Source organism: Natrix helvetica, assembly GCF_964273705.1.
Source record: "Natrix helvetica genome assembly, chromosome: 8".
NCBI classification, from domain to species: Eukaryota; Metazoa; Chordata; class Lepidosauria; order Squamata; family Natricidae; genus Natrix; species Natrix helvetica.
This window is the reverse complement of record NC_138559.1, coordinates 6,356,547-6,368,739: the sequence shown is the minus strand read 5'-3', so window position 1 is coordinate 6,368,739 and position 12,193 is coordinate 6,356,547. Positions and strand designations below refer to the sequence as shown.

Below are 12,193 nucleotides of genomic sequence, written 5' to 3'. Positions count from 1 at the left end.
GACAAACAGTCGTCCCATCTCTTCTTAAAAACCTCCCAAGATGGAGTACCCACAACTTCTGGAGGTTTGGCCTTTGAGATTCCTTCCTTGTGTCCCTTGGAGATGTTTAAGGACACGAGGACTGGAATCTTGGAGTGGGTATTTAAAATGACACCAGGGGGCAACATTGAAGGCTGGTACCCATAACGTTCCCCCGTGATTGCCCTGCGTTGGCAGAGCATCGCGCAGAGGGCCCCTAAGCGTTGTGCAGTTTGATTCTTCTCGCTGTCTCTTTGCCTCCTCCTAACTCCAGGGGACAACCGGTTGAAGAAGAAGCCCCCTCCCCTGGGAACGCTGATGGACCACCGGAAAGAAGATTTCTCCTTGTTCAAAGTTTCTGACAATGAGTACAAAGTAAAAATCTCCCCTCAGCTACTCCTGGCTACCCAGCGCTTCTTATCTCGAGGTAAGACCATGGAAGAAACCGTGTCTTATTGTAGAACCACTCTTATTTACCCTACGTTTCGGATTATAAGACATACTCCCCCCCCCCCCCCCAAGAGGGTGGAAATGTTGGTGCATCTTATACACCAAATACGGCCATTTTTGGCCTCCTGAAACAGTGGGGGGTTCCAGATCCCGGTGCAACGGGACCAGATGTCCACCACACGCAGCTCACACACGCGCAGTGTTCATATGTGTACTTGCCACCCGCGATGCTCCAGCTGCTCAGTGGAGCGTTGCACAGACCCTGTACGCTCCATGTGCAGAAGCCCCGAAAACCTCAAATACTGGTAAGGAGCGCAGGTGGCCGAGCCCTCGGAAGCACCGTACTGGAACGGTACCTGGTGCTCCCGGCAGGCACCGGTATGCCCATACCAGGGCGTACCAGTCGTAACCCATCACTGTCCTGAAACCCTTCCCCAGGTGTCCTGTTTTCGCGAAATTATTTGCAAAAATGGGACATGCGGGGGTGGGTGGGAGGCTTACAGAGTGCTCCTGGGGGCCAGAGAAGGCAAAAATGGGATGTGTAGGGGGGGTGGTGGTTTAGGAGGCCAAAAACAGGCCTGTTTTTTTGCAAAAATGGGATGCGCAGAGGGTTTGGGAGGCTGGGGCGGGCAAAAACTTTTCTTTTGTTGTTTTCCTCCTCAAAATCTTGGTGTGTCTTATAGTCCGAAAAATACAGGTGTTTTATTTTATTTACTTGTATCTCGCCTTTATTATTTTTTACAAATAACTCACGGCAACAAACATCCTCAAAGTAACTCAAGGCAACAAACTCTGACACAACTTCCTCATCCCCTTTTCTTCCACAACAACAATCCTGTGAGGTGTGTAGGACTAAGAGAGAGAGATTTATGTTGATTGCTTATTTGCTCTCCTATGACTACCACTAAGCATTGTATCTTATGATTGACGATGAGTGTATTTTTAGGATGACTATGGTGATGATTTATCCCTTAGAGCAGCAGTTTTCAACCTGTGGGTCGCGACCCCTTTGGGGGTTGAACGACCATTTCACAGGGGTCGCCTAAGACCATCCACCTCCACAGGCGTCGCCCATGCTCAGGAGCACGTCCTGAAGCAGCAGGTGCATGAAGAGCGCCGGTGGTGAAGCAGCCTCCTCCCAGCTCCGGGCGCGGGTTCTTCTGGGTGGCGGATCAGCCTCGGCTCCTCCAGACGTCCAAAGTGAGCATGGTCGGCGGTGCTGCTTCAGCCCAGCCGCCTGCACAGGGGCTCGAAGGCACCCAGAGAGCAGGAGACTGGTGGGGCAGTCAGGCCACCCGCTTCAGCCGGCAGGATGGGCTCTCGCCCAGGCAGGCGCATGCCGGGATTCAAGCCGCCTTGGGCCTGGATGCTGCCTTTGCCTCCCCCGCTGCTGGTCCTGTCCTCCGGGCTAAACTGAGCTCAGAGGCTTTTTGGGCCCCGGGAAGGGCTGGCAAGAGAGGCCGGAGGGGAGGACAGGCCCCGCCCACCCATTCCTTCCGTCCCGAGGAATTCCACTTGGGACGGAAGCACAGTTTGATGTAGCTTAAGCCCCTATTTAAAATCCCATTTAAAGGGCAACTTCTTAATCTGTGTTAAATTGATTGCTCGTACGAATTCACCGCTATGTTCTCCCACGTCTGGTTGTAATGATTCTTGAGAAAGAAGAAAGAAAGAAGGAAGGAAGGAAAGAAGGAAGAAAGAAGAAAGAGAGAGAGAGGGAGGGAGGGAAGAATGGAAAGAAAGAAAGACAAAAAGAGAGGGAGGAATGGAATGAAAGAAGAAAAGAGAGGGAAGAATAGAAAGAAAGAAAGAAAGAAAAGGGAGGGAGGAATGGAAAGAAAAAGAAAAGGGAGGGAGGAATGGAAAGAAAGAAAAAGAAAAAAAACTGGGTGGGTGGGGGGAATGGAATGGAATGTTAAAAAAGTAAACTTAATAAAGTGAAACTCGCGTAAGCCACGAACTGCTGCTGGAGGATGGGCTGAGGTCATTTTATCCTGGAAAATCCCAGCTTGGCTGATCTTCTCCCAAACCAAGATTGGCACATTAATCACTATGCTTTAATTATATTCAATTTGTAATAATGAAAATACATCCTGCACATCAGATGTTTACATTATGATTCATAACAGTAGCAAAATTACAGTTATAAAGTAGCAACAAAAATAATTTTATGGTTGGGTGTCACCACAACAAAGGATCGCAGCATTGGGAAGGTTGAGAACCTTCATGTATCTGCACCAAAGACAAATTCCTTGTATGTCCAATCACACTTGGCCAATAAAGAATTCTATTCTATAAAGAATTCCATTCTATAAAGAATTCCATTCTATAAAGAATTCTATTCTATAAATTCTATTCAATGAAGAATTCTATTCTATGAACAATTCTATTCTATGAAGAATTCTATTCTATGAAGAATTCTATAAAGAATTCTATTCTATGAAGAATTCTATGAAGAATTCTATTCTATAAATTCTATTCTATGAAGAATTCTATTCTATAAATTCTATTCTATGAAGAATTCTATTCTATAAATTCTATTCTATGAAGAATTCTATTCTATAAATTCTATTCTATGAAGAATTCTATTCTATAAAGAATTCTATAAAGAATTATATAAAGAATTCTATGAAGAATTCTATTCTATTAAGGATTCTATTCTATGAAGAATTCTATGAAGAATTCTATGAAGAATTCTATTCTATTAAGGATTCTATTCTATGAATTCTATAAAGAATTCTATGAAGAATTCTATTCTATGAATTCTATAAAGAATTCTATGAAGAATTCTATTCTATGAAGAATTCTGTAAAGAATTCTATGCTATTAAGAATTCTACTATGAAGAATTATATTCTATTGAGTTGCCAAGATATGCAGACTTCTGCTTTAAAAAAACCAACTGAATATGATGCAACTTTTCCCCTTGCCTCTCCTGTTGCCCTCCCCCCCTTCCCCTTCTCCTCCAGAGGTGGATCTCTTCAGCCCAGGCCGAATCTCGGAGAAGGTCCTGTTGCATCTGCTGCAGCACCCCAGCGTCAACCAAGAAGTGAAGTTTGACGACTGCAACCGCTTGGCCGCTGAACATTACTTGTATCAGCGCAACCAGCCGGTCAATTACTTTGTGCTCATCCTGCAGGTACTCTGCGTCTCGGGCGCGCACAGGGAGGGCCTTGAGGGAGGGTGGGAGGCCCGGGTTCAAGAACCAGGTTGGAGGCTAAAGCAACTTCCGAGAAACGAGGCCAACGTCTAGGAAACTTAGCATGTAGCACTTAGACTTATATACCCCTTCACGGTGTTTTTACAGCCCTCTCTAAGCGGTTTACAGAGTCAGCCTCTTGGCCCCCAACAATCTGGGTCCTCATTTTACCCACCTCAGAAGGACTGAAGACTGAGTCAACCTTGAGCTGGTCAGGATCGGACTCCGGGCCTTGGGCAGAGTTAGCCTTCAATGCTGCATTCTAATCACTGGGAGGGAGGGAAGGAAGGAAGAGCACTTAGACTTATATACCGCTTCACAGTGCTTTTACAGCCCTCTCTAAGCGGTTTACAGAGTCAGCCTCTTGGCCCCCAACAATCTGGGTCCTCATTTTACCCACCTCAGAAGGACTGAAGACTGAGTCAACCTTGAGCTGGTCAGGATCGGACTCCGGGCCTTGGGCAGAGTTAGCCTTCAATGCTGCATTCTAATCACTGGGAGGGAGGGAAGGAAGGAAGAACACTTAGACTTATATACCGCTTCACAGTGCTTTTACAGCCCTCTCTAAGCGATTACAGAGTCAGCCTCTTGCCCCCCAACAATCTGGGTCCTCCTTTGACCCACCTTGGAAGGATGGAAGGCTGAGTCAACCTTGAGCCTGGGGAGAGTCGAATTGCCAAGTTGCAGGCAGAAGTAGCCTTCAGTACTACTCTCTAACCACTTCGCCAACACGGCTCAAACAACGCAACCTGGCAGACCTAGCTCAGGAGGAGCAGGCGTTCACGTGAAGTGAGGAGTATTTCCAGTAGATGATCATTGGTCACAGATGGGCCAATGGGCCTTGCACTGAGCAGGGAGTTGGACTAGACCAGTGGTGTCAAACTCAAGGCCCGCAAGCCGGATGCAGACGGTGGGGTGCTTAGATCTTAGCCCGCGGCCCTCCCAGGCCCTCCATTTTCACCCTGTAGCCTCCTGTAGGCCTCCTGTAGAGCCCTCTGCCAGCAAACATGGAGCCTGGGGGTGGGGAATCATCTTAAGACTTGTGGACCTAAACTCCCAGAATTCCCCAGCCAGCCATACTGGAAGGCAGCATGGAGAAGAGTACATGTGGGAGGACTGCGCCACTGTATAAATGGGGAGGCATGGAACCGACCACTTTCAATCCTTCCATAAAACCTATGCAACTGGAAGACCTTCACATTAGCGCTTAGTTGGTCTTCGTTCCCAAGGCTAATTTTGCTCAATGGTCAAAATAAAAGGGATGCCATCTGCGGCATCGCTTCTTACCCGGAATTCAAAATGGTCCAGTCCATTGTGCCCATTTGCTTGCATGCCCTTTCTGGGGCATAAGCAGAAAGCCATCACAGGACTTCCCATCTCCTGAATCAAAAGCCTGAAATGCTGCTCTTCGGCCACTGGCATTTTTAATCTCTCTGGGCTGGGATAAGTAGCGAGTCCTAATGCCAGCTGGGAATGGGAATGGAGAAGAGGTGAGATGCCAAGCCAAGAGGAGGCTGGATTGCTGAGATAGAAGGATTAGATTGTGTTCTCTGCCCTCAGTGGGCTCTGGAAACTCGCTATTCAATCCATAGCACAATCCCTATGTTGGATCTACGGTAGCATTGATGTTCTCCATAACAAGGTCTATGGCAACTCGCCACAGGCAACTTCATCACCATCACTTAACGACCTCATAATCCCTTGCGGGGTGGAGTCTGGGCAACCGAGTGGAGTTAGCAGAGTGTTGAATGGCCGGATGCCCTTCCTTCCCTCTCACCTTTGTTTCAGCAGATATATTCTCATTGTACCCAGAGAGAGAAATATCTGCCTCTACCTGGGATTGAACTCACAGCCTCCTGATTTGTGAGGCGAGAGCTCCCCCTCTAGGCCACTGCACCATTCCTCGCCACAGCCAACTTTGACGCAGCCAATTCGCCACAGGGCAGCTCGCCACGGGACAAAGAGTTACACTAATATCGAAGAAATAGCAGAATAGAGCCATGAAAGAAAGGATGCCAAAGGAGGGACAACATGAAATATGAAGATGAAAATCAAAATATTGTTTAAATTATTTTAAAGAATTGAATTGAATTGTCCTGTGGTGAGTTGGCTGCGGCAAGCTGTCCCATTTCATCCCTAAGGTACAGGGAAGGTTGAATCCAGCATATATGTCCATGCTTTATCTGTCTATAAGATACGTCTGTCTGTCTGTCTGTCTGCCAGGCTCTCTTGTCCTCCCCAGTCTCCCTGAGTTTACCCAAATTCACGTTCATTGAGTCGATGACACTATCTAACCATCTCACCCTCTTCCATCCCTTTCTCCTTCCCCTTTCCCTCTTTCCCAGCCTCAGGGTCTTCTCCAAGAAGCCTTCTCTTCTCATTTGGTGGCCAAGTATTTCAGCTTCAGGACCTGTCCTTCCGAAGGACAGTTAGGGGTTGATTTCCCTTTAGGAAAATACTGTATTTTTCAGAGTATAAGACGCTCTGAAGTATAAGACATACCTAGCTTTTGGGGAGGAAAACAAGAAAAAAAAATCTGCCTCTGCCTCCCAGCAATTCGCCTCCTTGCAGCAAACAGTCTCTTTCAGTTTCAGTTTAGCCTGATTAGCACAAGGGGGGGGGGGAATCTGCCTCTGCCTCCCCACAATTTGCCTCCTTGCAGCAAACCGCATGTTTCAGTTTCAATTTCAGCACAGCTTGATTAGCACAAGCAGCTTATTCTCAATTGGATCGGCCTCCCAACTGCTTCAGACTGCAGGGATTGCCATAGCCTATTGCCACCTTCCTGCGCCTTGTTTTCAGCCTCTGTGCACCCCACTTTCTGCCGGTTGGGGGTGGCGGAGATTGGAATGGGTTGGAAATGGGGCAGGTGGAGGCTGAAAACGGGGCATACGTAGGCGGCAATAAGCTATGGCAATCCCTACATCCTGAAACAGCTCATGGTTGGGAGGCCAATTCAACCGATAATCAGCTGCTTGTGCTAAAAAAGCTGCTGAAACCGAAACAGGCTGTTTGCAGTAAGGAGGCAAATTGCTGGAAAGAGAGGCCAAAGGGTTGGGGCTGGCAGGTTGGTGGGGCTACATTCAGTGTATAAGACACACCCAAATTTTTACCTTCTTTTAGGGGCGGAAAGTGTGTCTTATACCCCAAAAATATGGTGTAACAGTTGTGGGGAATTGCGGCCATGTAGATCAGGGGTGTCCAAACTTGGGAACTTTAAGACTTGTGGACTTCAACTTCCAGAATTCCCCAGCCAGCCATGCTGGCTGGGGAATTCTGGGAGTTGAAGTCCACAAGTCTTAAAGTTCCCAAGTTTGGACACCCCTGATGTAGATGATTGATTTTCTCGACAGAATAGAGTTGGAAGGGTCCCTTGGTCATGGCAGCTTGCCGTTTTAATTTATCATAATTAATCAAGTTGGCTGTTTTCTTTTATTGCCTCCCCAAAGGAAACCACTCTAGGCAGGTTACACATATTAAAATGATAAAAACAGCAGTAGGAACAGACTGAAGGTGGAACTGCCAAAGCAACATATCAGGTTGAAAGCGCAGAGAAACAGAACTTTAAAGAGGTGAAAAGTCAAGAGGGTTGAGAACTTGACAGAGTTATGGGGTGGAGGGGAGAATCCCAAAATGGGGGCCCACACAGAGAAGATCTGTGGCCCTGTCCTATATACATACGTATATATATATATATGCTGGTCTTGTTGTATTCGGGTCTTTTCCCATGTAAGATTGAGATTGTCTTGGCAATGTTTTGGCGAGGTCCCACTGGTGTTTTCTATGAAAACAAATATATATAACATGAATAAATGTGACAATACCTCCCGCCTACCAGACATCTGGAAACCAGCCCGAGTCAACAAACGAGCCCCACCCACCACCCAGGCCATTACAACACGAAACAACGGACACACAGCCAGCACCAATCAGCACCAATCTACCAATCATGATACAACCACACACCCAATCATTCCACTTACTGAAACAACAAGATGGCAGCTCCGATCACACTTTAAGCCCAAAACCCAGCCTGAAGATGGCGAGTGAGACTTCGCCGAAACGTTGCCACGACAATCTCAATCTTACATGGGAAAAGACCTGAATACAACAAGACCAGCGTGTCTGTGTCTGTGTGTGTGTGTGTGTAAGTATGTATTGAATACAGGAACTGTGTGGCATCTGGGTATCGTTAATTTTGATATCAAATAATAGTGATAATGACCATTTTGGTAATCTTAATTCATTAATCATATTCACATTGTTATAATAACATTGTGCATAATATAATCATCTTTCAGCTTCTGATCCTTTCAGCTACATATTCATTTTAAAATATTATATAGGAATATGCATAATAATGGAAGGGGACCTAGTGACTCAGTGGCTAAGACTCTGAGCTTGTCGATCAGAAAGGTCGGCAGTTCGGTGGTTCAAATCCCTAGTGCCGTGTAACGGAGTGAGCTCCCGTTCCTTGTCCCAGCTTCTGCCAACCTAGCAGTTCGAAAGCAGGTAACAAATGCAAGTAGAAAAATAGGAACCACCTTTGGTGGGAAGGTAACAGCGTTCCATGCGCCTTTGGTGTTGAGTCATGCCGGCCACATGACCACGGAGACGTCTTCGGACAGCGCTGGCTCTTCGGCTTTGAAACGGAGATGAGAACCGCCCCCTAGAGTCAGGAACAACTAGCACATATGTGTGAGGGGAACCTTTACCTTACAGATTGTACTTAAAAGAGCTGAGAAGAATTCATATTATTCCTTCCACACCACACAACACAACAACGCACACACACACATCACCGGCTCCTCTCCTCATTTTGCCTTCTGCTTCTTCTGTCAGGGCAGGGTGGAAGTTGAGATTGGGAAGGAAGGACTGAAGTTTGAAAATGGCGCCTTCACCTATTACGGTGTCTCTGCACTTACTGCTCCTTCCTCAGGTGAGTCCTTTGCTCCGCCTAGAGGCGAGCAGCGCCCCTCAGAAGTGGGGGAGTCACCCCAGGGACCTTACTGCCAGCTCATTTTTAATTGCCCGTATTTCGGAGTTCGGTAAGTGGGACCCTCAAAAAGTTTGGTTCGCCCTTTGAGGACAGAGGCTGTTCAACTCCTATTTGGGTTGGTGTTCTGAGCCAAGCCTCCCAGGAGCATGAAGCAAACTCCTTGTCCCGACAAAAAACCCTTATATTAATTGACTCTGAATTCTGCTCATTCGCATCCAGCAAAGTCTTTCAAGGGAGGATTTATGGTCACAGACCTTATCTGGCTTGGAGAGCTGCCAGGCAGATATCTGCAGAACTTGGCAAGGAATCTTGGAGAGTCAGGAACCAATTAAGCGAACTAATTGTCTCCTGCAAACTCCACTCCCCTTTCGCTCCTCTTTTATTCCCTCTGGGAGGGGCCGTTCATCATCTACCTGTGGCCTTCCTCCCATATTGACCCCTGTTCTTTAGTTGTTTCCTTCGTCTGGCAACTCTGCGCATGTGCACACTGGGAACAGGCTCCAGCTGTTCATCTGCCTCACTCTGAAGGCAGCTGATAAACATCAGACGGCCCTTGCCCCCTCTCTGCCTCTGATGCAGAGCCGTCCTCCAAGCCTTCCGCAGACTCCAGGACTGGCCCTTGTTCCTCCCCAACCTCATCACTCTCCAAATCTGCTGCCAGCTCCACTGGCGGGCCCCTACAGTTGGTTTGCTGGTGTGAATGTGGCCACAGTGTTGCTTTTTCCTTTTCCACAGTCCACCAATCCCCCGTGTCCACTCTACGGATGAATCGTCGTGAACAGCAGGTTGACGGCACAGAGCCCACCAATTATTCAGCGTATTGCCCTGACTACACCGTTCGAGCCCTCACCGATCTGCAGTTCATCAAGGTAAAGCACCTCCAGCGATTTGCCAGGTGGAGGCGGGAGAGGAGATTGTTGTGGAACGCAGTGCAGAAATCCTCAAAAGTCCTTGGGGGTTGAGGTTTGCACAAGGCAGCGTTCCAAGTAATGCACCCATTGAAAGCAGAACTCCTCAAAGAGCAATTTGTTGGATGCATCCTATTGGCACCACTGGTGAAAGCCGACTCTGAAAATCCCTGCTGTTTTCAGCTCATTGAAATGTAAACGTTTCCCCTTCCCCTCCGTCACTGGTCACCCTGTCCATTCCCCAGCCAGCGTATTTGAAGCCTCTTCCTGTAGATTCAGCTTCCCTTGCACGGCTGGGGATCGCTGGGATTTGAACTCAGTCCTGTGAGTCTTAAACGTTTGGAGAAACCTCCCCTTTCCTTCCTCCTTTCCTCTCCTTCCCCCTCTTCCCTCCCTTCCTCCTTCCCTTTCCCCTCCCCTCCTCTCCCCTCCCTTCCCATCCTCCTTTCCTCTCCCCTCCCCTTCGTCCTTTCCTCTCTCCTCCCCTTCCCTCCTTTCCATTCCTCCTTTCCTTTCCCTTCCCCTTCGTCCTTTCCTCTCTCCTCCCCTTCCCTCCTTTCCATTCATCCTTTCCTCTCCCCTCCCTTCCCTTCCTCCTGTTTATTCTCTCCCCTCCCCTTCCTCCCTTCCTATCTTCTCCCCTCCTTTCCCTTCCCTTCCCTTCCTCCTTCCCTTTCCTCTCCCTTCCCTTGCTTTGCTTTTCTTCCCTTCCCTTTCCTTTTAATTAAAGATTTCATTCTTTTTGCATTTGGCTCTGGGCTTCTTCAGGGGAGAAGAGTGGCATGTGCTAGGAGCGATAGTGGTGATTTTTACTAACCTTATTCCATTGATCTTCTGCCACATGACATCTTCTTTGCAGGTCACCCGTCTGCAGTATCTCAACGCTCTCATGGCCTCGAGGATACAGAACTCGCCCCAATCCCCTGAGGCTGTGGATCTGAAGATCATCCCCAGCAGCCAGACCAAGCTCCTGAATGACAAAAATGCGGCAACAGGTAGGTCCTTTCACGTCCTGGGCGAGTGGTTGAGACCATCCACCCCCTCCAATTTGGTTCTTGGCAGCCCCTCGAGCTCACGTCAGAAGCCTTTGCCCCCAAGAGCTTGCTGTTCTGACCTTGGCTTCCTGAGACAGTAAAAAGCGCACGCTTAGTCCCAAAAAACCCTCTTTTTATTTCAAAGGCTGTGAATTAAGTTCATTCACAGCCCACAATGAGTCCCAGATAGTTGTAAAGAGTCCTACAGTAGGCTGCCAAAGTCCTTCAGGATAAGGCTGATAAGCACCCACCTTTATCTCCCTTGAAACGCTACCAAAGACCTAATTGGCAATTAGCTTGTCAAGGCCACACGGAGCACAGAGTCAAAACAGAGCTTCAGAATTTAAACCGACCAGCATGAACCAAGTTGCTTCCTGCAAAGGATCATGTGTCTTTGCTCCTCCTTTATGTCCTATGGGAGGGGCCAACCATCTCCAAGCCTTACTCCAGAGTCACCCCTTTTGTCTTAACGGTTCTTGCCTTCTGGGAGCTCTGGGCATGCGCGCACTGGAAACAGGTTCCCCTTGTTCCTCTGCCTTGTTGATGTCCGATTTGGGAGGCTCCGGAGGCAGCATATAACTCCCAGATGGCCCTGGCCCCCTTTCTGCCTCCGACACAGAGCCCTCGTCCGAGCCTCCAGGACTGGCCCATGTTCCTCCCCAACCTCCTCACTGTCCGAATCTGCTGCCAGTTCTGCAGGCCATCAGCGGACCACAGCACCTCCGCCCTAGAAGGTGGCACTGAGAAAGGGGAAATAAAAAGGCCCAGTTGGCACCTTAACCCTAGAATATTGAGAGAAGGGGCTGCCCACATTGCTTGGGAGAAGAAAGGCAGTTAGGTGGGGAAGGGAAAAAAGCTGGCACCCTTTTTTGGGGGGGGGGGGAGCCTAGGAGAAAAGGCGATGGGGCAGGAGGAAAGGGTAGCCCAGGTGGAGTGGGTCACACCCAGGGAGTTAGAGGGTGCCCCCTCTGAAGAGACTGTCCCATGGGAGCTCCTGGGGCGGCCAAAGCTGTTTCCCACACGTCTCGCTTGTTCTCTTTCTGTGTGTCTGCTTCCAGGAGCTAAAAGCTCTTTTTCCCCCTCTTTCTGTTTCTTCTTCCTTCCAGCCTTCCCGCTCAATCTCTCTTTCTTTGGCACAATCGAAAACCGCATTTAACACAGGCCTTTCTGCCATAGCCTGGAGTCCCTTTCTTTTTTAAAAAATCACAAGGTAAATATCTTCGTATTTCTTCTTTGTTTGTGTTCTCTTTCTCTCTCTCTCTCTCTCCCCTCTCTCTCAATCCCTTTTCCTCTCTCTCTCTATCTCTCCCCCCTCTCTTTTTTCCTCTCCCTCTCTCTCAATCTTTTCCTCTCTCCCTCTCTTTTCCCCTCTCTTTTCCTCTCCCTCTCTCTTCCTATCTCTCTTCCTCTCTCCATCTCTCTCCATCTCTTTTCCTCTCCCTCCCTCAATCTCTTTCCCCCTCTCTCTTTTCCTCTCCATCTCTTTTCCTCTCTCAATCTCTTTTCCTCTCTCTCCTTCTCTCTCAATCTCTTTTCCCCTCTCTCTTTTCCTCTCCCTCTCTCTTCCTATCTCTTCCTCGCTCTCA

At 48.3% G+C, this 12,193-nt stretch overlaps 1 protein-coding gene across 1 annotated transcript in view; it reads left to right on the top strand.

Moving 5' to 3' along the window:
- Positions 1-11,847, top strand: part of CNNM3 (cyclin and CBS domain divalent metal cation transport mediator 3) — a 54,141-nt gene extending 42,294 nt beyond the window's left edge. Inside the window, exons 3-8 of the mRNA XM_081960759.1 lie at positions 293-445; positions 3,437-3,606; positions 8,509-8,605; positions 9,401-9,534; positions 10,433-10,568; positions 11,714-11,847. Of these exons, the coding sequence (XP_081816885.1) occupies positions 293-445; positions 3,437-3,606; positions 8,509-8,605; positions 9,401-9,534; positions 10,433-10,568; positions 11,714-11,763 (740 nt within the window). The 3' untranslated portion in view covers positions 11,764-11,847. The remainder of the gene's footprint in view (positions 1-292; positions 446-3,436; positions 3,607-8,508; positions 8,606-9,400; positions 9,535-10,432; positions 10,569-11,713) is intronic.
- The last annotated feature ends 346 nt before the right edge of the window (positions 11,848-12,193 follow it).